This window comes from Numida meleagris, chromosome Z (assembly GCF_002078875.1).
Source record: "Numida meleagris isolate 19003 breed g44 Domestic line chromosome Z, NumMel1.0, whole genome shotgun sequence".
NCBI lineage: Eukaryota > Metazoa > Chordata > Aves > Galliformes > Numididae > Numida > Numida meleagris.
This window is the reverse complement of record NC_034438.1, coordinates 8,089,440-8,115,204: the sequence shown is the minus strand read 5'-3', so window position 1 is coordinate 8,115,204 and position 25,765 is coordinate 8,089,440. Positions and strand designations below refer to the sequence as shown.

General features: G+C 55.6%; 2 protein-coding genes across 2 annotated transcripts; both read left to right on the top strand.

The window, feature by feature from the left end:
• On the top strand, positions 3,546-16,971 carry ARID3C (AT-rich interaction domain 3C). Its single transcript, XM_021381627.1, has 7 exons — positions 3,546-3,821; positions 10,447-10,519; positions 13,227-13,410; positions 13,504-13,748; positions 13,875-14,132; positions 14,283-14,372; positions 15,090-16,971. Exons 1-7 carry the CDS (start codon positions 3,546-3,548, stop codon positions 15,230-15,232), a joined length of 1,269 nt encoding a protein of 422 aa, XP_021237302.1. The 3' UTR covers positions 15,233-16,971.
• Positions 19,831-25,286, top strand: DCTN3 (dynactin subunit 3; the record flags this gene model as incomplete). Its single annotated transcript, XM_021381335.1, is given in 5 exon segments — positions 19,831-19,983; positions 20,112-20,196; positions 23,397-23,483; positions 24,368-24,451; positions 25,228-25,286. Coding segments are annotated over 5 exon segments (408 nt in total), but the record flags the coding sequence as incomplete, so codon positions are not given.

The following is a 25,765-nucleotide window of genomic DNA, read 5'->3' as shown; positions in this document are numbered from 1 at the left end:
CCTGCTTGGGTGTCTGGTGTGTGCAGAGCCCCAGCACAGGGTATGGGGCTGGGTTTGGAGTGGGGATCCTTGGGACAGCCATGGGGGCACAACAGTGCAGAGGGATAGGCAGGAGTCTGGGGAGAGCAGGGTGTCTGCACATGGGTGTGAGAAGGGCATGGGAGGTGATCCTGGCGTGCATGGGCTGTGCAGATGTGTGCAGGGGTGCAAGGAGGACTCTGTATGCGTGTGCATTAGCAGTGTGTAGGTGCATGCAATTAAAAGTGTGCAGGTGGTTATAGGACAGGTGTATGCACATCCACGCATATGTAGAACAATCATGCATCCATATGGTCAGAAAAGTGTGCATAGCCTATTGTGCATGTGTATGGATGTGTGTAGGCAGAACAGCTGTGTGTGTGTGTTCATGCACCTCTGTGCACATGCCCCATTCAAGTGCACAGCTGTATGTACGTGCACACATGTGCACAGGCCTGTGTTTGTGTGTGTGCTCCGCAGGCCTGTCAAGGAACATGACTAATCCTGCTCTGGCCCGCCCAGGAAGGCGCTAACTCAGCAGCTCATATCAATACTGCTCCACTTACAGCGAAGGCCACGTAATGAAAATCCGATGGGCACGCTGGTGGGAGTAAATAAGTATGCCATTAAAATGAGAAAATCAAAGCTCCGGACAGGTCTTTTCTCTTGCCCATTGATTTCTTTTATTACGGAAATATTGCTGCTAAATAACATTAGTGTGAACAATCTCAGCAGTGTTTTCCGTAGCGCCTGTGTCAATAACGCCGTGGTGAGCAGGGGTCCCCATGGGGCTGCTCCAGGGGTGCCCTTGTCACCCCTAGGTGTGCTCAGCAGAGGAAGTGGGCAGCTCGAGGGGTTCCAGTGAGTGCCACTGGGAGGGGTTGTCCCTAGCCATCATTTGATTCACATGGGGAAGCTGAGGCACAAAGCAGGGTGTGCACTCCCCTGCTGCCACTGACTCCAGCACAGCCTAGGGCTGGGGCTCATGGTCAGAGCCCTTCACCTGCCTGCACCCAGGCACTCAGTGACCCGGACACGTGGGAGAGCTGCACCCTGCAGCACACAGAAGCCAGGCAGGGATCCCAGGGCACCTCAGAGGTGGCCAGAGGTGAACAAGGAGACTCTGCGATGCAGGTCCAGCTGCAGCTCCTCAGAGCCATCACAGGACAAATGCACTTCGCTGCCGAACACACACCTTCCCCCTGCAGCCTGCTCTATCTTGCTGTCCCTCCGCACGCAGCGGGTATCGATCAGCCCGCAGGATCTATCTCCCAATTCCTCCTGCAGTATCTCTCTGCTCAGAGTATCTCTCAATCTACTCTGCTGTCTGCTGTGCCCGTCTATACCTACAGTATCTACCTGTGCTGCCTCCACCGCAGCCATCGATACGCATCTGTCTGGGGGATTTCTCTTTTCTCTCCAGCATTGCCAGATCCCAGCACTGTGTGATGCAGAGCGGGTGGAGGGAACACAGCCCTTGCAGGTCCAAACAGGTAGGGTCCCCATAAGGTGATGGGGACTCAGCCTGATGCACAAGAGGATGGGCACAGCCCAGCACAGGGGGTGCCAAGGGTGCACCAAACAGGTGGGGCTGCAGCCCATAATCTGGTGCTCGGGAAGGGTTGGAAGTGCAGGGAGAGAATGGGCCGAGGCAGTCTACAGCTGTCCAGCCCCGAAACGGGATGGCTGACAGCTGCTTTATCTCCTGTGCAAAGATAAACAGCGCCCGGGGGCCCTGCGGGGTCGGAGTGCTGCGCTGCCGCACGAGCCCCGGGCAGCACCGCGGTGAGCGGCCGCTGCTCCCCGCACAGGGCGGCAGTGCGGGGGGCAGGGGCTGCGGGATGCTGTGGGTCCTGGCCCCAGACCCCGGGCAGGGCTCGTTCTGCGGGTCAGAGCTCGGAGCCTGCTGCTGGCTTCAGCCTCCCCTTTGTACCGCCTAGGGACAGGGTGCACCCCACCCCCCCCGACACGCGTGTGCACACACCTACCTGTGCACATAGAGCACACGCCCACCCCTCCCGACACGGAATGCTACAGATAATCACACAAACCGCACACACCCAGTCCCAGCACGTCCAGGTAAACACATCATTGTCCCCAGCGGTGTGCAAACGTGCATGCACACACACAAAGCACACATGTTCAGCTCCTCCAACAGTGCTGCATGTGTGCATGTGGACAACTCTGCACAATGTATGCATGCACTCTGTTCCTACAGAATGAACGCACAGCTTAAATACCGTGTGCACACACACGCAGGCTGTCTGCACAGACTGCCCTGCACACTCACTCACACACACACACACACAAGGTGCTCACCTCCCATGCTGTGCACAAGTACACACGTGCTGCCACCCTGCGTGAACACACACAGCACACACACACCCTTTGCAGTGCAACACACATGCATGTGCAAGTACAGCCCGCCTGCACACACACACAAGTGCAGGGCACTCCCCCACCAGGCGTTCACACATCTCCCTGCATGCACACACACACGCGCATACAAGGTGTTCACTATCCTTGCTGTGCACGAATGCACGGACCTTCGGCAAAGCAACATGCATCTGCGTGCAAGCAGAAACCTGCTGCACACATACACACACGTATGCAGGACGCACTCCTACAGAGGTGCACAGACCCCCGCACACACACGCACGCCCCACGGCTCCTCCCGCAGCCCCCGGGCTCTGTGCTCTCAGCGGGCCGGTCCCGGGGCTCCCCTGGGGCTGCGCAGGGCCGGCCCTCCCCGGCTGCCTCCCTTGACGTGCGCTAGCAAATAGGAGCGGGGAGGGGTGTTGCTGCCTGCCTGCCACTTGTTGCAAGAGAGAGAAAAAAAAAAAAAAAAAAGGAAGAAAGAGAGAAAGAAAGAAAAGAGGGAAAAAAATCCCACCCACCCTCATCTGCTGCGGAATAAAAGAAATATCGGCGGGCGCGGCGCCATGTGAGCGGTGGGCCGGGGCCGGGCGGAGCAGCGGCCGTGCCCCCGGGACGGCGGGGCGAGCCCCGGGCGGCGCTCGGAGCCGGCGGCATGGTGGAGAACCCCAGCCTGGCGGGCAGAGCCGCCCCGGTGAGGGCCGCGCCGCGACGGGACGGGCCGGAGGGGCTCCGGGACCGCGGGGGAACGGGGTGGGGACGCCCAGATGGAAGTGAATAGGGCTCTCCCGTAGGACCGCGGAGGGGGGGGGAGGGGGGGTTACCAGGAGTGGGGGTTCCCCGGTGGGAGCGGGGTCTTTTCGGGACTGCGAGGCAGGAACGGGGGTCCCCATTCGGATGCGGGGTCCCGAGGGTTACCGGGACGTGGGGATGAGGTGCCCCCCAACCCCCCCCCACCCCCAACCCCGAAAGCGGGTGCGGGCAACTTCGGGGCAGGGCCCCCGGTCGGGTGGGGGCGAAGAGAGCGGGGGTGTTTCCTCCTCCTCTTTCTCCTCCTCCGGTGGCGGTGCTGAGGCCGTGCCCTGTGCCCGCAGCCGGCCGCCCCGCCGCGGGGGCCCGGGACGGCTGGGGGGCTGCGCCTGGCGGCGGTGATGGAGAGCCTGCAGCGGCAGCAGGCGGCCCGCCTGGCCCGCGGCCCCGACGGCGCACCCCGACGACCACCGCTCGAAGCCGCTCCTGTTCCCGGCCCCGCTCCGCCACCCGCCACCCCCCGCCGCCGCCCGACCCCTGGCCCACGCCCGCTGCCCGCCGCTGCGGGGGAGGAGGAAGAGGAAGAGGATGAGGAGGAGGAGGAGGAGGAAGGGGAGCCCTGCGAGCCGCCGCCCCCCCCGCACCACGAGTGGACCTACGAGGAGCAGTTCAAGCAGGTAGGAAGCGTCTGCTGCGCAGGCACCAGCAGCCCCAGGCTGATCCCCAGTGTCCCCCTACTACGCCTTAACTCTGATTCCAGCCATCCCCAAATAGGTATCGCTTATACTCCTTTCTCCCCGTCCACAGAGCCCGTCTCCAGCCTCCCTGCTGCCCCCAAGTCCCATCCCGGTTGTACCCCAAGGAGGCGTTTCCCATATCCCCTATTGCCCCCAAATATGATCTTCATGCCACCCTAAATGGGACCCTCCCCGAGTCCCCTTCCTTTGCCCACAAACTGCATCCTGGACAAGTACAGCTAGTGCACCCCAGCACCCCTGTCCCAAATCACCATCCCTCCCAAGGTGGGCACCTCATGAATGTTCCACACCTCCCATCCCTGCACCTTGTCTCGCTCTGACAAGTATCTTCTTGGACTCCCCATTTCCCAGCACCCTACACTTTGTTGCATCCCAAACGGACTCCTCCTGTTCCCCCATCCCCTACTACCAAGACCCAGCCTGCTCCACCCTGATGCCCCTCACCTCCTTGGTGTCCCCTCTGCCTTTCCCCCAGTTCCCTGCATCCTCCTCTAGCTCCACTGTGCTTGGGCAGTCCCAGCTCCTTCTGCTGCCCCATGGGGTTGGGATTGTGCCCAGGGGGACAGCGAGGTGCCCAGAATCTGGCATGTCCCTCTGCCCATCTACGACTTTTTCTGTGGGGATCTGGGGAGATCATAGGGCCCGTGGGGCTCTGGGGTGGAGAAAGGATCTCTGTGTTTAATACCATGCCCACCTGCATGACCCCCCTCCCGTTGGGTTGTACTAGACCCACTTTGTATGAGGCTGCAGCAGGGATGCGAGTGTGGGTTGCAAAGCTCCGTCTCGGGTTTGCACATCCTGTGAACTCACTGGGGTCGTGGTGATGCTCGTGGCAGGGGTGGTGCACAAAGGAACAAGAGCAGACTGAGATATGCCTGTGCAAGGCTCTGTGGCTTTTAGTGATGGTGCTGCTTGGGGGACAGCTAGACGTTCCTTATGTCCAGTGCTTGGAGACTTAGGGACATCCCCAGCCAGGAGGGGATGGGGATGGCTGCAGGGACCGGACTTTCTGTTCATATATTGCACAGTGCAGTATGGTTCCGGTCCCCGGTACACGCACAGGGCCACCTCCGGGGTGGGTGCGCTGCATAGGTCGAATAGCTCGGCGGAGAAGTGTTACGTTACAGCCCGCTGCGCTGAAAAAGGCTGACTGTCCGGTTCCCGGGGTCAGGCGGGAGGTGGGACGCGGCTCCTCCCTCGCTCCCGGCCCCGGAGAGGCTTTGCAGAGGGAAAGCATCCCAGGCATTTCTCTCTTCCTTCAGCCCCGCGCCCTTCCCCTCGTTAGAGCGGCTGCAGATCGCGGTGTAAATACGGGGGGACAGATCACAGAGGACATCGGGGCGGGGTGGTAACTCCCGGGTGGGAGCTGGTTGCTCGCTGGCTTCCTCCCCTCTTCCTCCCCAGCCCTAAGGAGACGAGTCGCTGCCGCTTGTGGGTTTCCCAGCTGGTGGCTTGTCTTGTCCCATCCAGCCCTGGGGACAGAAGAGCGTCTCTTACCTCCAGTGCCCCCCGGTGCATAGGAACGAAGGGACTTACTGCCAGCGGGTGGCTCAGATGGGATGAGAGGGAAAGAGAGGAAAGGAGCTTTGTAGTTTGGGGCAGGGCGCGGTGCCCCGGGGGCTGCGGTGTGGCTGGCCCTCCTCTGTCATTGTCCAGGAGGAGACGTGTCCCTCCGAGGTTGTATCTGACCTGGAGAACAGGTTCCCCGCTCGGGGCCGGGAGGAAGGGGCAGAGGAGGGGATTTGTGAGGATTAATGGGCGAAACGAGTGCTTCGCTCGGGCAACCCACGCAGAAGAAGTGGTTTGGGGCGCCCGCAGTTTGAGGGCGCAGTGGGACCTTTGCTGTGACACCGGCAGGTCGGGAGACCCCTGCCCCTGCCCCTTGCATCAGCCCCGCAGTCGTTCGTGTCCGCTCGGTAACGAACCAAGATCCCAGAGGTCTCCCGGATGTCTGGGACGGTTGCAGAGACCCCTGCGAGGAAGGGGCTCTCGCCCTGTCCCATCCCTCCTCCCGGCACATCTCCCACCCAGGTGCAGAGCAGCCCCGAGGGCTCTGGATCTAAATTAGAGGCTCTCTGATTACACCGCGGCACAAGGGCGCAGAGTCCGCTCCTCGCCGCGGCTGCCTGCGGTTTCTCAACCGCAAACGCGGGGACGGGACCACCTGCGGCGAAGGGGCTGCGAGGTGAGTGGGGCTGAGTGCCGGGGCTCAACCCCTGTCCCATCCCATGGAGCCCAGGAGCTCGAGGGGATGCAACCCCGGCCCCGGTGCGGTCTGGGGGTGCCGGGAACCCCCTTGGCCACCGCAGCCCCAGCTCCCAGACCACAGCTCCCTGGGGCTCTGTGTCGGGGCTCCGAGGAGGAGGTGTAAAAACTAATCAAGGGTGTGAGAAGAAAGGTGCCAGCAGTGCGGGCAGCGTGGGAGCTGGGGACAAGCGTTCGGGGAGATGGGGATAGCCACGTCCCCAGGCTCAGGGAAAGGAGAAAAGGCTGAAATGGGGCTGGCCCTCCGGTCTCTGCCCTGGCTGTGTGCACAGCAATCAGATGAGAGTGGTGGGTTTGCGGGGTGCACCCCCTCCCCAGCTTTAACTTCCGCTAATCCATTAATTATGTTAATGATGGAAGCAGGGCTGCTGCAGTGAGGGAGCATACAGCCCCGGAGAGGTGGGGTCTGGCCCTACGGGGGTGTGCAGCCACGTGGGGGTGTGGGAGCAGGTACAGGTGTGTGTGGGGTGAGTGCACACGGGGGACTGCAGGATAGTGGGGGTGTGAGTGTACACAGGGAGAATGTGTATAAAGGGTGTGTGAGTGTGCACAGGGTGTGTGTGCACAGAGTGTGTGAGGGAGTGTGAGCAGGAGGGGGCTGGGCAAACGTGTAGCGTGTGCACTGGGGGTGAATGTGCATGGATGGAGAGCACCAAGGGACACATGGGTGTGCTCAGTGCTGTTCACAGGGGCACGGGGCACTGCTGGGGTTGCTCTGTCCTGCAGTGTCACAGAGTCTCAGAATTGTAGGGGTTGGAAGGGACTTCCAGAGATCATTGAGTCCAACTCCCTGCTAAAGCAGGTTCCCTACAGTGAGCACAGCAGTATCCTATGTCCAGAGTCTCCAGGACTGGGATATGGGGACGGTGCCAGGATGGCATCGCGCATCACACTTCCTCCGCATGCACACCCTGGTGAGCCATTCTGGTGCTCTGTGCCTCAGTTTCCCCTCCTGCTAAATGGGCTGGGGAGGTGGCTGGGGACCCCGTGAGCCCCCATCTCCTCTGGGCAGGGGGCTGCCATCCCAAGGCCAGTGCCATGAGCAAACATCCCTCACCTTGCCCTGAGCCAGGTTAATGTTTGCAGCAGGCAGCTCCCCCAGGACCAACAGTGGCGGCGGGGAGGGGGTTTTAATGGCCTGCCGGATCTGCCGCGCTATCAGCGCTGATTAAACCTGTTGCTCTGTAAAGCCCCGTTAAATATTAAGCACAGTGAATGGTTTGAAGGGGGGCAGTTGGAGCAGGCTGAGGAGCTCCAGTGTCCAGGGGGGTGTCTTGGCTGTGCTAATGGGACAATGATGAAGGTGGGGACACTGGGGTCAGCGCGGCCCTGGTGAGGGCTGCAGGATTGGGACACAACCCCCCAGCAGCCAGCAGTGCTTTTGGATGCAGCCAGCGTCCGGGCAGTGCTGTCCCATAACCATTAACTTATTAACGGCGCGGGGCCAGGCGCCTGCAAGGTCAGGGGTGGATGGTGCCCGGCGGGGAGCGAGCTGCTCCCAGCAATGGGATGGGATGGGGGGGGACCCCATAAGGGGGGCACGGAGCCCCTGAGTCCCTGGCTTGTATCCCGTGGGTAAACTGAGGCACCGGTGGCTCCCCCACCCCATTGGCACACAATAGGTACCAGGTACATGGTTCCCGGCTGTGCAGCGAGACCATAGTGCAGTGATGCTCCACAGGGCTCCATGGTTCCCAAAGGAGACCGAGGTCCCCAAATGACCACCTGCAGCATGCCAGGGTGGAGGGTGGGTGCAGGAAGAGCATCTTCTGTGATCCGTGTGTGAACAGTGGACAGATGGAGAAATTAGCAGGGTGGCTAATCAATGTGGTGCATGTTAAGCGTCTGAGGGCTGGGGGGGTGCGAGGCAGGGGAGAAGCCAAGCAGGATTCGGGATCGATGCAGCCCATATTAAGTGGATTAAATCCTGGTGGTTGATCTGAGCCCTGGCTGCCAGTGGGAAGTGGCAGCTGAGCAGGGGTCCCACTGCGAGTGCTTCCCTTGGCAGCACAGTGGGGATGAAGGGGCTGTGCCACCTCCCTGCTTCCCTCTTCTGCAGGATGGGCTGGACCATGGGCTCTGCTCTGTCCCTACAGCATCCAGATCAGGAAGAGGCATGTCTGGGATGAGGAAGTGTACTAACCATGTTATTTAATCGTGGTGAAGTGGCAGGGGAGGCACGAGGTCTATTCACATCCCTTTAATAAGCCATGTTCGACCTGCTGCCCTTTAACCTGGAGCAGCCCCGTTATCCCCATTCCTTAAGGAATAAGGACGTTGCCATGGCAATGGGGTGCCAGCAGGGAGCAGGGTGCCCAGAGCTGCACTTGCAGTGGGTCTGGGACAAGGACACCCCAAGAGTTGTGCTAGGCTGGTATTGGGGGCTGTGGGGTTTTTTGGGGGGGAGGGGGGTCAGAGCCTCACAGATGGGGTCCTGAGATCAGTAGAGTGGAGCAGAGCTGCGCACCAGCGGGATATTGATCCCCAGGCTTGACAGTTTAATACTTGTGTTTATAGAGGAATATAGTTACATCGATGGCGTTAAATGAGTTACTAATTATATCAATACAAACACGATTAAAAGGGTCCTTGCTCATAGGTCACTGCAAGCAGGAGCCGCTGCTCGTGTTGCACAATTTCCCCCTGAGCAAGGCTGACAGCTGCTGGAGGTGTGCATGGGGAGTGTCCCCACTCAGGGGTCCATGTCCCCATCTGGGGTGTACATCCCCATTAGGAATGTGTGTGCTCACCTGGGGTGCATGCCATGCAGGGCTGTGCATGCACGTGCAGGGTTATGCCTGCCAATAGGGAGTAGTTGCACCCGTATAGGGTTGTGCATGGATGTACAGGGTTGTGCATGGATGTACAGGGTTATGCATGCCTATTTGGGGTGGAATATGCCCATATGGTGTAGTATATGCCCATGTGGAGACTTGTACTTGTGACATTTTTGCATACCCGTGTGGGTTGCCTGTGCTGTCATGCGGGGTATTGCATACCTGTGCAAGGTTGTTTGTGCTTGTATGGGGCTGTGGTCTGCCGTTCTGATGGCTGTCCCCATAGAGGCAGGGGGAGACCACAGTGTCCATCCCCTCTCCAGCCTGAGCATCCCCAAACCATGTGGGATGCCCACTGTATCCCCTCTTTGTTGCACCACTTCAAAGCCGACCTTTGCTCCTGGCCTGATGTAACATGTCTTTGCACAATAGATAAAAGGTGAGGGGTTAATAAATGGTGGAGGACAGATCCCGGTGCTGGGAGGTAGCACCTGTTTGGGAGCTGCAGGAGCAGAGATGGATGTGGCAGCAGGGGCCCAGCAAGACCCCCTCTGCTGGGTGACCCCTGGGAAGGATGTGGCTTTGCCCTGGACTAGCAGCAGCGATTGTTGTGGGGGATTAGTCCTGATTTCCCATACTGGGAGGGATGGAAGGGGTGGCCTGGTGGCCAGGCAGGGAAATGAGGGCCCCTGGGGCTCTGCGGGATGTCAGAGCAGACCCTTATTTCATGTCCTCACTTCTGCACATTTCTGCATCGCCATGTCCTCATGTCCCTGCATCCCCTTCTCCTCAAGTCCCTGTCTCTTCACAACCCCACCTCTGTGTCCCCGTGTTCTTGCATCCCTGCATCCCTGTGTCCTTGTGCCCCCCTGTCCCCAAGTCCGCAGATCTCTGCATCCCTGCTGCCGACACATCCGCACAGCCGCACTCCCTTTATCTGCCCATGAATTATGTGTTGTGTGGAGGTGGGGGGGCTCCCTTTCTATTGGTTTTTAACGGCCTTTCCCTACACAATTGTTCTTTAAACGACTCTATTTTGTGCCTGACTTTGTTTTCCAGCTTGCATTTCTTTGTATATGTTTTGGAAATCCATTCTGGACTGCTGAGTTTTGTTTCTTTTCAATGGCTTTAAATTCTTGCCGGGCTCACTGGGAGGAATCGGTGTCTATAGCGCCTTCGATTGGTGCTAATTTTTCCTTCATGTGCTCTGACTTTTACTGCTGGGCCATCGATCTGGCGGGCTCCAATTTGTCATGGTCACCAAAGCGCTGTGCTGGAATCAGGAGAGCTGCACGGCATGGGAGCATCCTGCCCTGCTGCACTCTGGGGTGGGGAAACTGAGGCACAGAGGGAGCAGGGTGATGGTGTTGGTGTTGGGGAGCCCACAGCAGCCCTTGGCATGGAGAGCTGCAGGGGAGTGGGTGATGCCATTGAGTCCCCATCCTTCATGCTGACCCCTGTCTGGTGCTGGCAGCACTGACCCCTCTCTCCCCTGTCCCCAGCTCTATGAACTGGATGAGGATCCAAAGCGCAAGGAGTTCCTGGATGACCTCTTCAGCTTCATGCAGAAGAGAGGTAAAGGTGGGTGGCTTGGGTGGGTGCTCTGGCTAAGGGGCGCTCATGGTGTGAGGCAGTCGTGCACTGTGCTGCTGCAGGTCTCTGCAAGCCTCTGGGGCTAGCTGAGCACATACAGAGTCACATGTGTCACTGTCACATGAGCTCATCCCTGCCTGCACACCCTGCGTCTCCTGGTGCGCACCTTTAGATTTGCACACCACCTTCTGTACATGCACATTTACACACACACGTGCCCACAGATTTGTTCCCATATCCAAAGTGGACAATTTGTCTTGGGGTGCTGCCAGCCAGAGGGGCTCCTCTGGGACCCCCAGATGTGGGCTGGTGGTGATGCCCATTGCTGATGCCCAAGAACAACCATCAGGAATGTGCAGCAGTGGTGCCAGTTAGTAGTGCTCTTGGTCTATGTCTATTAGAAACAGCAATTAATTATAGCCATTAGTGATGGCCAGCAGGGATGCCCACTAACAATACTCATTAGCAGTGCCCACCGGCAGTGTCCAGAAGAGATGCCCACTAATGATGCTTGTTACCAGTATCCATTGGTGATGCCCAGCAGGGATGCCCATTAGCAAGGCCTGTTAGCGGTGCCCATTAGTGATCCCTGTTAGTGTTTGTGGGTCATCATGACCATACACGAGCACTGCCCCAGGGCTGTGGGAGCAGCACCGGGTGCCCAGGGGTTAAAGCCTTGCAGCCCACCCAGCCCATCGGAAATCTTTGCTATCGGCACAGGGACGAGCCAGCTCCCGGGGACTCAATAAATGCTTTAACCTTCGCCCTCACCATCCAGGCCTGCAACAATTAAAAGTTGCCGAACGCGGGCGTGCGGCTGGCTGTATTAATTAGAGCCTTTTGCCAGTGTGTGGATTAATGAACATGCCGCTCGATAGCCAGTAAACCCCAGGCAGAGGTTAATGCTGAGCTAATTAACGGGGGAAGGCGGCGGGGGGGGGGAAGGGACAGCCTGGAGGTAGTCATGTGCAGGGCAGAGAGGGGCAGTTACCCCCAGATCTGCCTTAGGGATCATCAGGGAGAGTGGGTGCCCACCTGTGGGGCAGCAGCACCCAACTCTTGGTGGGGCTGAGTCCCCACAAACTCTTTTCAGGGCTGTGGGGCTGGAAGCAGAGGGACGTCTAGGTGCTGCCTCATGGTCACTGGGTGACCTTATCTGTGGGGCAGGCTGGAGGGAGCTAGGGGAGCACTGGCACTGTCCCTTCTGCCCCTCCACCCCCCAGCATCACTCAGCCACAAGATTCATGGGCCGCTCAGCAGCTTCATTATCTCTCTCTCCAGAGCTAATTAACTCCCTTGCTATTGGGGCCGGGGCTAATTAAGTGAGCGCCTGGTGGTGCAAGGAGGAGGGAGGGAGCTGGATGCTTCCCTGTCCCACTCCTCTCCCTTCCCCAGGGTGGGGGGAATCTCAGGGTGACCCTTGCGGGGTGCTGGGTGTTTTGGGGTCCGGGGAGTGAGTAATCACATCCCATGGGCACTGAGGGGTGTCCAGACAGGAGGGACATCCCCAGGGTGGCAGTGGGTTGGGAAGGGACAGTGAGCCCCAGGAGGTGACTGTGCATCCCCTGCATTTGCCCCCTCACAAAGTGAGGGCCCTGCTGATAACACAGCACCATTAATCAATCAGGGAACTAATTGCAGCAGCACAATGGCCCTACCACCTCCTTAGGCTTTTGTGCCATGCACCCCAGCCAGAACCAGGGCCATCACTCTGCAGGGACACAGACAGGTCCCTTTGTCAGTGGGATGGGCACTGGCCGCCAGTGCTGCACAGCCCTGAGATTAATGGCATCTGCTTTCATTAGCTGGGGGGGGGGGTGAAGAAGTCTAGATGGCATTGATTGGATCCTGAGACCCCAAAAATGCATTCATAGCTTCTGGGGTGATGGGGAGCCCCAAGATCAGGAAATGGGGCTGTGCTGGTCAGGGTTGATGAAGAACCATGGGCAGATATCTGATCAATCTTTCCCTTTTTCCCAGGAGTGAAAACTCCCCCTTCCCAACCTGGCAAACAACACAAAGGAAAAAAAAAAAGTTAAATGAACTCTGTAAAGGAATAAAAAGAGCTCATTTTTCAGGCTTATGCGAAGAAGCCAAGCCAATATCGGGGCCATAAATTAGGGATGCTGGAGGATGGTGGTGAGTGACGGCTTTGTTTGAGGGGCAAAGCGCGGCCGTGACAGCCTCCCCAGCAGAATGGATGGCTTTCCAATACTGCCCACAGCCCGCCAGGGAATAAATATGGGATGGGATGGGACAGGATGGGACAGGACAGGATGCTCATTCCTCCTCTGCCTCGAGTCACTGCCATGGTGCCTGCCCCCGGGCACCATGGGGCCTGGAAAAGTAGAGAGATGGTTGTAGCCAGACCTGATGTCTTTGGGGACCATGCTGATCTGAGCTGGGCTTTCAGAGTCCTGGTGAACTGAGTGTCCCTATGGGGAGCAGAGACCCCTGGTACTCATGCTGCAAGGCTCAGTGCTAAGGTGATGCCTCTTAGGATGCTCTGAGAAGTTTGCAGGTGCTCTACAGGAAGCTGCAGGAGCTTTGCAGGGAGACTGTTGTAAGGGGCTGTGGAGGAGCTGCAGTGCTGAGAGCTGGTACCCATAGGGGCCATGTCCCCAAGAGGGTGGGTGTAGGCTCATCTTCTGCCTCTTTTCTCTTTCTCTCCCTCTGTGCTCACCGGAAGGGACGCCTGTGAACCGCATCCCCATCATGGCCAAGCAAGTGCTGGACCTCTACACATTGTACCGGCTGGTGACAGACAAGGGTGGCCTGGTGGAGGTCATCAACAAGAAGATCTGGCGTGAGATCACCAAGGGCCTCAACCTACCTACCTCCATCACCAGTGCTGCCTTCACCCTCCGCACACAGTGAGAGCATGGGGTGTCCCATAGGGGAAGGAGGGCTCCATCCCTGCCTGGCCCCGCTCAGCAGAAAGTTGATGCCAGCTCTGTTCCCCACAGATACATGAAGTATCTGTACCCCTATGAATGTGAGAAGCAGGCTCTCAGCTCACCTGGGGAGCTTCAGGCTGCCATCGACAGCAACCGGCGGGAGGGGCGGCGGCAGACATTTGGCAGCGCACTCTTCAACTACTCTCCCACTGGCACCCCAGCCCTGCTGGGCTCCCCTAAAATGCCCTTGCCAGCCCTCAGCATCTCCACCCATGGCTGTGGCCAGATCAGCCAAGTGCACGCTGTGAAGAAAGGTGGGTGAGGAGTGCATCTCCACCTGTGGGGATGCTCTCCATCTCAGTACCCACTCTACCCTGTGGTGTGGATGCTGCGATGGAGTGGAGCGGGGGAGTCCAGCTGACCTCTTGCTGTTGTTGCAGAGGATGGCACAGTGCCTGGGCGCATCTCCATCCCAGTGGGGCTGTCCAGCCACCACCTTGCAGCAGCCCAAGTGGCTGCAGCCTCACAGGCAGCGGTGCTGGAGCAGCTGCGGGACAAGCTGGAGACTGGCGAGCCTCCGGAGAAGAAGGTGGCCCTAACGGTGGAGGAGCAGCAGCGGCTGATGCAGCACGCCCTGCAGCACAACCTCCTGGCTGTAGCCTCCCAGTTCCCCATGAACATCAAAGTCTCCAACCGAGGTAGCACTGCAGCTCCCAGAATGGTCACCCCATCCCCTGGCACACCGGGGCTATCGGGGCAGAGCAAGGATGCCCAGGCAGAACGGAGTCCTTCTGCTCCATCTAGCTTCTGTTTCTCTTCGTGCTTATATTGGTATTTCCTTTCCCCAGATGACAGACAGGAGACTGCATTGAACCTGTCCACCAACGGCATTAGCAGTATCAACATGTCAATAGAAATAAATGGAGTTGTCTACACAGGTAAATAGAAGGGCCGCTTGGCCTGTGTAATTGCGGCCAGGAAATCCAATAACTTATAGCCACTGCCTGGCCAGCAAGTCCTTCCTTCAATCTGATGTCTTTACTATAAAATCCATTGTAACGAAGTGGCAGGGAGGGAGCAGGCAGAGAAGGGGGGTGGTGAGGCTGGCAGCTGTCACCCTTCAGGGGCTGGTAGTGAATGCCCAAAGAGGGGGATGTGCAGATGGATGGACAGAGTTGGTCTGAGAGGAGCTATAATGCTTGTGGTCATCCTCACTGTGGGATTTGGGATATAGGGTTTGGAGTCCCCTACTGGAAGGGTGCAGAAAGGACAATGTCGGGGTGGTGAAGAGGGTGCAGGTGCCCAGGAGGGGATGCTCAAGCACCTGTCTCACTGACAGCACACTATGGGGCACAGGAGCCCCCCCCTGCACCATGATACAGTTCCCATGCTGGCTAAGCAGGTTGCTCTGCCCGAGTCTGCCCTGCTGAGACACCCCAATTAAAGCAGATAGCTTTTCTTTCTGCACATAAATACTTAACAAACCACTGAGGTCAGGGCTTGTGAGTGTGCACAGCCACCAACCAAAGGGTCCTGGCCACCCTGGTAGCTGTGTAAGGGATCATGAGGACAGGCATTGCACTAATTGTGATGTGAAGCTACTGCCCCCTGGGGTGCTGTTCCCTGCCCATAACTCCTTTTCTCTCACTCCCCAGGTGTCCTGTTTGCCCGCCGTCCTGCAGGCCCCCTGGCACCTGGTGGAGGGGGCACCCAAAGTGGGCCAAACCCTGAGGCCACCCTGAACCCACTGCCGCCAGCCCCCTCACACAGCCACACTCCCGCTGGCACCGCGCCTTAGGGGCAGTGCACCTCAAAGAGTTGCAGTCCCAAACACGAGGCAAGGATGTGCCCAGTGGGGAAGGGATGCGCCCATATGGGCCTGGGGAAGCCTCTTGTTGTGTTGTGGGGCTGTGACAGTGCAGCGAGCAGCCATGGGGGCCCTTTCATCCCTCACCTACAGGTGTGCAGCTACCCCTCACCCATGTGGACCCCCAAAACATGCACCTCCTGTGACCACCATGCAGCTCCTGTTGGCCTGGAACCCCAGTGCCCTGCAGACTGCATCCCCTTGTTGCAGTCACTGCATTCCCCATACTTACCTCAATACACTCACTGCAGGCCCTACACATACCTCAGCTGCTATAGACCGTACAACTTGATGCTCATTTTGCATCCCCTGTACACACCTCAGTGCACACTCTGCATCCTCTGTAGTGACCTCGATGCACTCACTGCAGGCCCTACACACCTCAGTGCACACACTGCAGCCCCTATGCACACCTCGGTGCGTATACTGTCCCCTCCACTTTGCAATGCTGTCAGACGCACCACATTCCTTATACACATCTTTTTGCACACCATGCTCCTTACACATGCTGGCAGTACACACCCTGCATCTCCCACACACAACATATCCAATACACCCCCTATGCTACCCCTGTTCACCCCCTGGGTGCACGCTGTGTCCCCTTTACATTCCCCATACACACCACACACCCCCCATGCACACTCAGAGTAATTGCTGCGGCCCTCCCCCTCACTCCCCCCACACTGCTCCACCCTGTGACACCCCCGGGGTCACCCGAGGGCAGTGGCACCCAGCGCTGGGGACACCTCAAGCCCCCAGCTTGGGGGGGGGGGTTGCGTTGGGAGGCACACATTGGGGATATTGGTGGGACTGGTGGGGGGGGGGCGAGCTGAGAATGGGGGTGGGGCCTATTTGGGTGGGGTTGTGGGTAGGACTTAATGCCAGAGGGTGGGAGTAATGCACTGGGAGGGGCTTGCTGGGGGCAGAGCAGGGCGGCTCAGCAGTGCCTCCCACCAAAGGCACAGATGCTGGGGTCCCCATCTGGGGGAAGGGAGATGGGGGGCCCTGAACTACCTCGTCGGGGCAGGGGGCAAGGGAGTGTCTCCTGCACCCCCCCACACCCTTGGGAGCCAAAGCAGATGAGCACGAGGCAATGCTCGCCTCTACCTCAGTGGGGGTTAGGTGCTGCCTGTGCCACCCTCACGGCAGCGTGGCTGTGTGTCTATTAAAGGAACTGAACTGAACCAAGCTGGAGCCAGGGGTGACACTGGCGTTACCACAAGCGTCGGCGGTTGGGATGGGGACAGCTCAGGGTCCAGTACACCTGAGTTACCTTGGGGTGGCTGCTGTGATGGCCGAGACTTTGCAGCCCATGTTGCTGTTGCCTCCACCCCTGGGCTGTTCTTGCTCCTTGGGTTCTGGAGTACAACTTGATGCCTCCTCATGCGCAGAGTAGGATGGCACCAAATGCAGCCTGGCTGGAGGCTGCGAGGCCTCACACAGCCTAACCATGGACGGGAGATCCCTGTGCCATGTGCAGGTATGGTTGGAAGCTGCTTGGGTAGTTGCTGCAGGGTTGCACCCTGAGGTGACAGGACTGCTCTGCCAGCCTGGAGGCACAGGTCCATGCATAGGTGGTCACAAGCATGTATGTTATGGGGTGCATAGGGGAAAGTGTGTACAAAGACACCCCCTTGGATGGCAGTTCTGAGCACAAGCCTCCAACACCCACAGGGACACCAACTCTCAGACACAAGGGTTCTAATAAGGAGCCCCCAGCAGCACCCATGGGAACAAATCCCCTAGAACCCGTGAGTCTATGTCCTTGGTGCCCACGGGGATAGCACCTCCTGCATCGAAGATGACAGTGAGATCATCCTCTGAGGAAACGCTTGTCCTTGTGATACCGCCCAGGCCCCGTGGGACGGGCCCGGCTGCCTCTGGCGCTGGCCATGGTGCTGCAGCGGGGGGCGGGGTGGGCGCAGGGCTTGTGGGGAGGACATGGGTGGGTGACACGGAGGCCGTGCAAGGAAGCCAACAGGCTGCGGTAGTGCTGCCCCCGGGATGAGTGTGGCCAGACGGGCTGCACAGAATCATAGAATATTCTGAGTTGGAAGGGACTCGTAATGATCATCGAGTCCAGTCGCTGGGTATGAAGGTGCGAGTGTCATGAGTGCATGAGTGGATGTGTCCGTATGTCTGTGTCCATGTGCCAGCATGTGCCACAGGGTGCAAGGGGCACCCAGGGAGTTTGTGCTGGGCGCTGGGGTTTGGGTGCCAGCACTGCAAGGGTGTGAGACAGCTCAGCCCTGACAGAACTCCTGCAACCCCAGCACAGCTTGCCAAGCGGGGCTGGAGTACGATCAATGCGTCCTTAATTGGGGTCTTGTGTCCCTGGTCACTGCTGAGCAGCACTGGCCATAGCGCATCGAGCGCCAAGGCCCCAGGGGGCCAGGAGGGTACAGGTGGGCCAGCATCCTCCCTTGTTACGCAGCTCAGGGGGTGATGAGCAATGTCATGCTCCCTGGGGGGCTCGGGGACACAGCTGCTGTCACCTGAGTAACCAGCCCTGATCGATGCCACTTTCCGCATCCCACAGGGAACATAATTGAGCAGGAGGGAGGGGGTGGAGGGGTGCAGGGGCAATCCAGCAAAGCAGAAGGAGCACTGGATCCAGCTTCAGCAGCAAGATGGAGGCAGGTGGCCATGGCACCACTGTGCCAACACAGGAATGGGGATGGAGATGGGGAGAGGGATGGGAATGGGGAAAGAGCCCTCCTGGCAGCCTCCAAGAGTTGGAATGGGGGAGATTCACCATGCACCATGCAAGACTGTGGGCAGCCAGTGGCTTCAGACTTGTCCTCTGACCCCAAAACCTCAGTGCCTGAGCCACAGCCTGAATTTCTCATATTTTTGGGGTGGGTTATCTGCAACCATCTAGCGCAGGGGTTTGGGCATTCATGGGCATTATCCATCCTGCTGGGCACAGGCTGCAGTAGAGCTGTTCCTCTCTGAATGCAGGCCAGCATGGTGTTCACAGCCTCCAGCCTCTGCTGCAGCCCCCAGCCACTTCTGCTAACAAGGCAGTTTCTAATTGTTGCCTTTGTGGAACAAAGTGCAGCTCTTCCCCTCTGAATATGCTTGTTCCACAGCCCAGCTATCGATCCTTGGGAAGAAAGGCAGTGCACTGGGTCTCAGCCTGCTCTCCCCACCCAAGCACTTTGCTCAGCTTCTGCAGGGAGGTTTTAGGGGCTGCAAATGTTGCTGGATCCCTGAGCCATCCTATAGCTCCTTCCTGGCGGCCCTATAAAGCTCCCTGCAGAAACACATCTATGTATATTTCTCCAAAACCAATACCTTCTATTTATTTCTAAGGAAGTTACAACAGATACTAAGAGCACAATAATGCTGTGTGATAGTGCAAATTCTCAGCTACAAAACACAGTTTTTTCAAAACAGCCACCACTATTAGCTATGCATCTTCACCAGCAATGAACAAGAGTCTGCATTCTGCACTCGTAACAGTTTGTATGTGTAGAGGTGACACACTGCCACTGTCACCACTGCTGAAATGCAACACCCACCGCCTCACATCCACTGCTTGGTCTCCATAAATGTTCAGCAAGTGCTGATGAGTGTCAGTGGGCTCAATTGTTTCTGCAGGAAGGAATTCAGTGACGTATCTTTTCTTCATACACACTCCCATGTCAGACAACATTTTGTCCGACTTCTGCCTCTGCTGCCATCTGCCACATGGCAACAAAATGTAACAGGATATTGTTGGGAAGGTTCAGCCTCCACTGTCATACCATCAACATCAGCCTATGATATTGCAGGCCAACAGAGTAAAATAGGAGGCACTGCTTTCAGAGCAGCCGTGTAGAAGGACGAAGCTTTTTCAGGCCATAGCTTTGCTCTCAAACTGCAGCCATCACTGGTGCTGCCATCAGTGTTGATGAAGTACTTCCTATTAGCAGATGGCTTTGACCTAAAGGCCAGGCCTGGCATTAACCACCCCAGGTGTCCCAGGTGTAAAACCAGCCCCCTGCTTTTAGCATGAGAGGGACAGAGATGTTCTGGGGTCTCCCAAACCTCTCCCTCTGCAGCCTGGGAATCCTCTGGCTGTGGTGGCTCTGCTGCCATGGATCCATCTCGGCCCTTCAAAGGGTTCCTATGGCTGTGAGTGCAGGTGGGGCTGGGGACAGCTGCTGCCTTCATCAGCCCCTCACCGCAGTGGTCGATGGGAGGAAGGTGAATGCGGGCAGCCCAGGGCCTAGGGGAAAGCCCGAGGCAGCTCCTGGATTTCAAAGGCTCTGCATCCTGCGGTCCCGCCATTGCTCTGTTGCTTTTAACACACCCGAGTGCCTCTCGCCTGAAAGACCGCGCCGGAATGAAGCATCCATCGACCGCCCGGATGCCGCGAAGCCTGCACACCTCTCTCTGCAGTGCAAATCAGCATCGACCGCACCGTCGCCTCCGGGGGACTCGGCGCAGGCCCGCAGCCCTCCCTCCCGCGAGCTCAGCCCGCCCGGCGATGTCCGTCGCCACGGAAACGGCCTCCCCTAGCAACGCGCCGCCATGGCAACGGGGCGTAACTCAGACGGGGCGGGCCGGAAGTGAAGCTGAGCAGCTTCCGGCGAGGCGGCAAGATGGCGGCAGAGATGGCGGCTTTGCAGCAGCTGCAGTGGCGGCTGGAGGAGCTGGAGCAGCGCATGGGTGTCGGCGCCTGTGAGCCGCCAAAGGTCGGGGTTCCGTTCTCACCCCCTCCAGCCGCCCGTTGGGGATTTTCCCCCAGATGCCCCTCTCCAGCCCACTCCCATCCCTGGGCCTCGCGGCCCGCTGGCGACTGACAGGTCCGTTCCCTCCGCAGGTGGCCGATGAGCTCGTCAAGGTGCAGGTGGCGCTGAGCAACATCGCCGGCAAGAGGGAGAGAATCAAGATCCTGTTTAAGAAAAGTGAGTGGGCTGCCATGCTGGGTTCAGTGCAGGAAGGTGGCAGTGGCAAGGGTGGTTGGTGCATGTTGTGAGCCCACATTCCCTCCTTGGTGCTCAGCTGGCTCCTTTGGGGTTCTGGTTTGTTACGTTTTGCCTAGATGCAAGGAAGTGAGTGGGGTGTCTGTTTGCTCATCTTCAGGGCATTGGGATGGTTAGTTGAAGGGGTGGGAACTCAGGTGGTGTTTTCCTCAATTCCTTCAGTAATAGGGCAAAATACCAAGAGGAACAGGAAAACTCACCTGATTAACATGTGGCTCTGAGACTGGTTCTGTTGGTGGATTTTTTTTTTTTTCATGGGGCAGTTTATTCAGCACTACGCCTGCTGGTGACAGATGAGATCCACCTATCTCAAAGGTGTATTCTAGCCCAGCAGTTGGTGGAGTTCATTGAGATGGCTTTAAACTAGGTTTGAAGGGGTGAAGGGACAAAACCAGGCTCACTAGAAACAAGCCTAGGGGCAGCATTTCAAATCTAGGACTGAGGGCAATACCTCAGCTGAAGTGCATCTACATCAATGCATGCAGCATGGGCAAGAAGCAGGAGCTAGAAGCCATTGTGCAGCAGAAGAACTATGATATAGTCACTATCACTGAAGCGTGATATGTTCGCTCTTGCAACTGGAGTGCTGCAATGGAGGGCTATAAGTTCTTTAGAAGAGATAGGCTAGGAGGGAAAGGTGGTGGGGTGGCTTTCTATGTTAAGTAGTGTTTCAGTTCTCTAGAACTCAAAGCTGATAATAAAAAGGTCAGTTGTTCTGGTTCTGTTCCCTCCCAACAACTTGTGTCCTGTGAGCCCCCCTGACAAGCAAGACAGTATGAGAAACTGAAATGTCCTTGGATCTGTACAGCACTGGAGACTTGTGGCACCCATCTACGTGAAATATCAGAAGGAGCATCTGGGAAACTGCCTGTCAGACTGGCCTCAGTATAGAGGACTGTTATGGAGCAGATTGTCTTTGAGTGTGATTACACAGCATGTGCAGGATAACCAGGACATCAGGCCTAGCCAACATCAGTTCATGAAAGGCTGGACATACTTGACTAACCTGATCTCCTTCTATGACCAGGTAACCTGCCTGGTAGATGAGGGAAAGGCTATGGGTGTAGTCTACCCAGACTTTAGCAAAGCCTTTGACAGTGTCTCACACAGTATTCTACTGGAGAATCTGGCAGCCTGTGGCTTGAAGAGATGTGCCCTTTTCTGGGTAAAAATCTGGCTGGATGGCTGGGCCCAGAAAATGGTGGTGAATGGAGTTAAATTTAGCTGATGAGCGGTCGTGAATGGTGTTCCCCAGGGGTCGAGACTGGGGCTGGTCTGCTTAATATCTGTATTGATGATCTGGAGGAGAGGATTGAGTGTACACTCTGTAAGTTTGCAGATGGCACCAAGATGGGAGGGATTGTTGATCTGTGTTGAGTATAGGACGGCTTTGCAGAGGGATCTGCACCGGCTGGATTACTGGGCTGAGGCCAGTGGGATGAAGTTCAAGAAGTCCAAGTGCTGGGTCCTGCACTTTGTTCAGGACAGCCCCATGCAGCACCACAGGCTTTGAGGGAGAGTGGCTGGAAAGCTGCCTGGTGGAAAAGGATCTGTGGATAATAGTTGACAGCTGGCTGAACATGAACCAGCAGTGTGCCCAGGTGGCCAAGAAGGCCAGCAGCATCCTCCCTTGTATCAAAAATAGTGTATTCAGCAGAACTGGGGAAGTGATTGTTCCACTGTACTCAGTGCTGGTGAGGCCACACCTTGAGTACTGTGTTCATTTTTGGGCCCCTCGCTACAGGAAAGACACTGAGGCACTGGAGCTTGTCCAGAGAAGGCCAGTGAAGCTGTGAAGGTTCTGGAATGCAAGTCTTATGAGGATCACCAGAGAGAGCTGGGATTGTTTAGTCTAGAGAATAGAAGCTTCAGAGGAAACCTTATCACTCTCTGCAACTCCTTAAAAGGAGGTTCCAGCAAGATAGGGATCAGTATCTTCTCCCAGGTAACCAGCAATAGGATGAGAGATAATGGCCTCAAGTTGTGCTGGGAAAGTTCAGGTTAGATGTTAGGAAAAACTTCTCTGAAAGAGTGGTAAGGTCTAGGAATGGGCTGCCCAGGGAAATGGTGGAGTCACTGTTCCTGAAGTTGTTCAAGAGAGATGTGGCAATGTGGAGATGTGGTAGTGAGGGATGTGGGTTAGTAGGTGTGCTGGTGATGGATTGACAGTTGAACTAGATGACCTTAATGGTCTTTTCAACCTTAATAATTCTGTGATTAATTTTTGGATGTGGGGATTCTAACACCACCAAAATTATAATGGTCTTTCATAGATCACTAACTTATTTTATGAAATAAATTTTTTGTTATCTAGTTCACACGTGCCCCAAACTTGAAAGCCTGATTTGGATTTAAACTTGCAGTGTGTCACTTGAATCTGGCATGTAATGTGATTCTTCCACTGAGCTGCTGGAAGTGGGGAACAAGCTGCTCCAACCTGCTCTTTGCTTTACATAGCCGTGCCCAAAACACATGTCTGGAGGGCTTCTAGGGCTTGAGCTCCTGAAAAGGCTTCTTGTGGGTTGAGAGCAACCACACTCACCAGACCATCTCTCCCTTTTGTGTGTGGTAGGAGCAGTAGAGATGCCATCCCAGCACTGCTGATCCCTTCTCTAAGCCAGGGAGATCAGCTGTGAGCAGAGGGCTCTGGTTTGTCCCACAGCACTTCCTCATGGCCAAGAATCATGGCCTGGCACCATGGGAGCAGCACTAGGAGGGCTGCTGTGGTCCAAGGCTGTGATGAGTGTTAGGTGTGAAAACACTGTAAGAGTATATTTGTAAATAATTTTAGGGACCAGAGTGAGGGGGAGTTCTCTGGTTTTGTATCGAGGGCAGGAAGAAGCAGATTTAATTGTTACTGTTAGCCAAAGAAAAAGCAAGTGATGGAGATGTCTGTAACAAAGCAGTTATTTGGCTTGAGTCATTTATAAGTTCTTGGTCACAGCTTTCCAAAGTCACCTCTTTTCAAGTGCTGCAAAAATTTGTGAATCTGAATAAAAATAACCCCAAATGTACAGTGTTTACAAAGCAAACGTGTGTGTTGTAGTGCAGTGGGGAATTCCACTTGTAAAAGTGATAACATCTTTCTTACTTTATATCTTCAAACCTATTTTTTGCTTTAGTTGAAGATGTAATAAAATACCTAGACCCGCAGTACATCGACAGAATGGCTGTTCCAGACACTATGAAGCTGCAGTTCATCTTGGCAGGTATGGCTTAAAATGAGAGGAAACAGATTTTTAGCATTGCAGAAGCTTTTGCATAAGCTGGATTGCGGTGAGTTTTTTTGTTTAGAAAGATCTGGAAAAGCAAACCTCTTTAGAGCTACCTAAAATGTGATTTGTATGAGGATCTGTCACCCATTGTGCTCCCCTGCGCATATCCGTGCTGTCATTTTATCTCTTCTGATCTTCTAACTATAGATCAATTTAACCATAAATTAACGCTAGGCTGAAAAGAAAAACTGGAGCTTGAACAGTTTTCCTTACCCTTTTTTTTTTAAAATACTCTGAGGACTGTAACAAAAGCCCAAGGATTTTGGATATATATTAAGTACCTGCTAGCCTCCAAATTTAAATTTATATTAAGTACCTTTACCTCCAAATAACTTGGTTCAACCTTGTCTTGGTATAGTTTGTGAATGAATTTTGGTGGAGATACTTCTGACTTATGACTACATTCTTATTGGTGGTAACTTGAGCATCACAAAAGGCTGAATGAAATCATAAACAAGCTCTTTTTTTGTATAGGTAGATAACTGGAAAATGGGAGCTGGAATACAAGTGTAAGTTCCAGCTGGTCATCAGCTTGGAGTAGGACAAGTCTCTTTTTGAGGTGGGGGCTACAGCTGACCTGTTCAAGAGCTCCTATAACTTGGGAACTTCCAAGTCTGTAGTCAGAGACTTTCATGCCTTTACTCTAGCTTTGGCTGTGAGTTTTGTTTTGTTTTCTATATTTGCCAAGCTGTTCTCTGGTGTGTTGGGTGTAAATGCTTCAGAAAACAGATTCATACTCGCTAACTCACCAGTGTTTGTGAGAAGCCAAAGCACTGTCTTGTATTTCCTAATATTCCTTCTTATCTCTCCCTGATCAGAGGAGCAGGCTCTTCCTTCCCGAGTAGCCCTCCTGGAGCAGGTGAAGAACCTTGAGCCCGTCTTAGACAGTGCCAGTATCCAAGGTATGCCTATTCTTCTCCAGGTGTCTGAGCTATAAATGCCAGGCTGTTGCCTGTGCTGTTTATTTTTTTCCCGAGCCTCAGACTTGAGGAGAGAACAGCTAAGCACACAACTTAGTGTGAGTAGAGTAGGTACAAACACAGTGGTATGTCTGCTCCTCCCTCACACTGCTCTTACGTTCCATGTCTGATCTCTGCTAGAAAGTGTGCAGTGTCTGACAGAGCACTGCTGAATGTCTTAGCTGTTACGCAGCACGCCTGGAGTGGGAATGTGGCCCCTGCGCCAAGGGGTCAGGGAGGTGACGGTGTAGTTTAGTAAAGAGGTTATAGGCAACAGCTTGGCTGAGAGGGTACGAAACTATGGCTGAGCACTGTGCGCAGTCCCCAGGCTCTGGTGCCTCTCCTGGGTTCTGCTTGTGAGCTGTCTTATATTCAGAACATCACTGTTCCTTGTGTAGGTGGAGATACTTCTCTTACTGTTTACTTCAACATTCATCTAATTGTTCGCTCCCTCAGTGCAAGCATCTGTTAACTCACCTTAACTCAAGTAGTTAGCAGACAAACTTCCTATTTAACGTACAGTGTAGCTATGTGGGCTTTTTTGTTTGTTGGTTTTTTTTAATTGTGTAAAAAATGTGTTTGTGGTGTAAGCACTTGAATTCATTGAGCAGAATTTTGCTGTGATTTGCCCTTGGAGAAGTAATGGTTTTGGTTTTGTTTTTTTTTTTGATGACTAATCCTACATTATGTGAAATAAAAATGGATTTCTGTGCTTTCAGCGGCTCCTGACCATGCAGCCAAACTACAGCGACTCTCTCAAATCCAGATACAGCAACAGGTAGTGTGAATGTTCATGACAGTCTTGACTAGCCGGAAGAAGGAACCATTTGTTAGTGGATGTAATGATGACACCCTTGTATCTGCAGTTCTTTGAATTACTCATTTATACCACTCTTATTTTTTCACCTTGTCCAGGATATTCTTGCTGCAGTTTTAAAGCAGTTTAAGCACTTTGGGGGGAGATACCTAGGATTTCTAACAATTGACTTGGAGTTGGAAAAGCTTTTTACCTTCAGTAAGCTTGCTAGAAACAGAGTTTTGAGCACCTCTTAATAAGCAGTAGAATGTTCAACCAGCTGCTGTTCTGGATAAGCTCGAGGAGGAGAGCTGCCTTCCCCTGGCTTATCCCCAGCACCTTGTCCTCCGAGGGGACAGCGCGACTCCCTCCATATCCCTAGCCCGTGTCCCCTCTCCATCCCCGATGCCCCTGGCCCACCGGCAGAGGCAGGATCGGAGAGCTCTTCAGCCCAACTCATC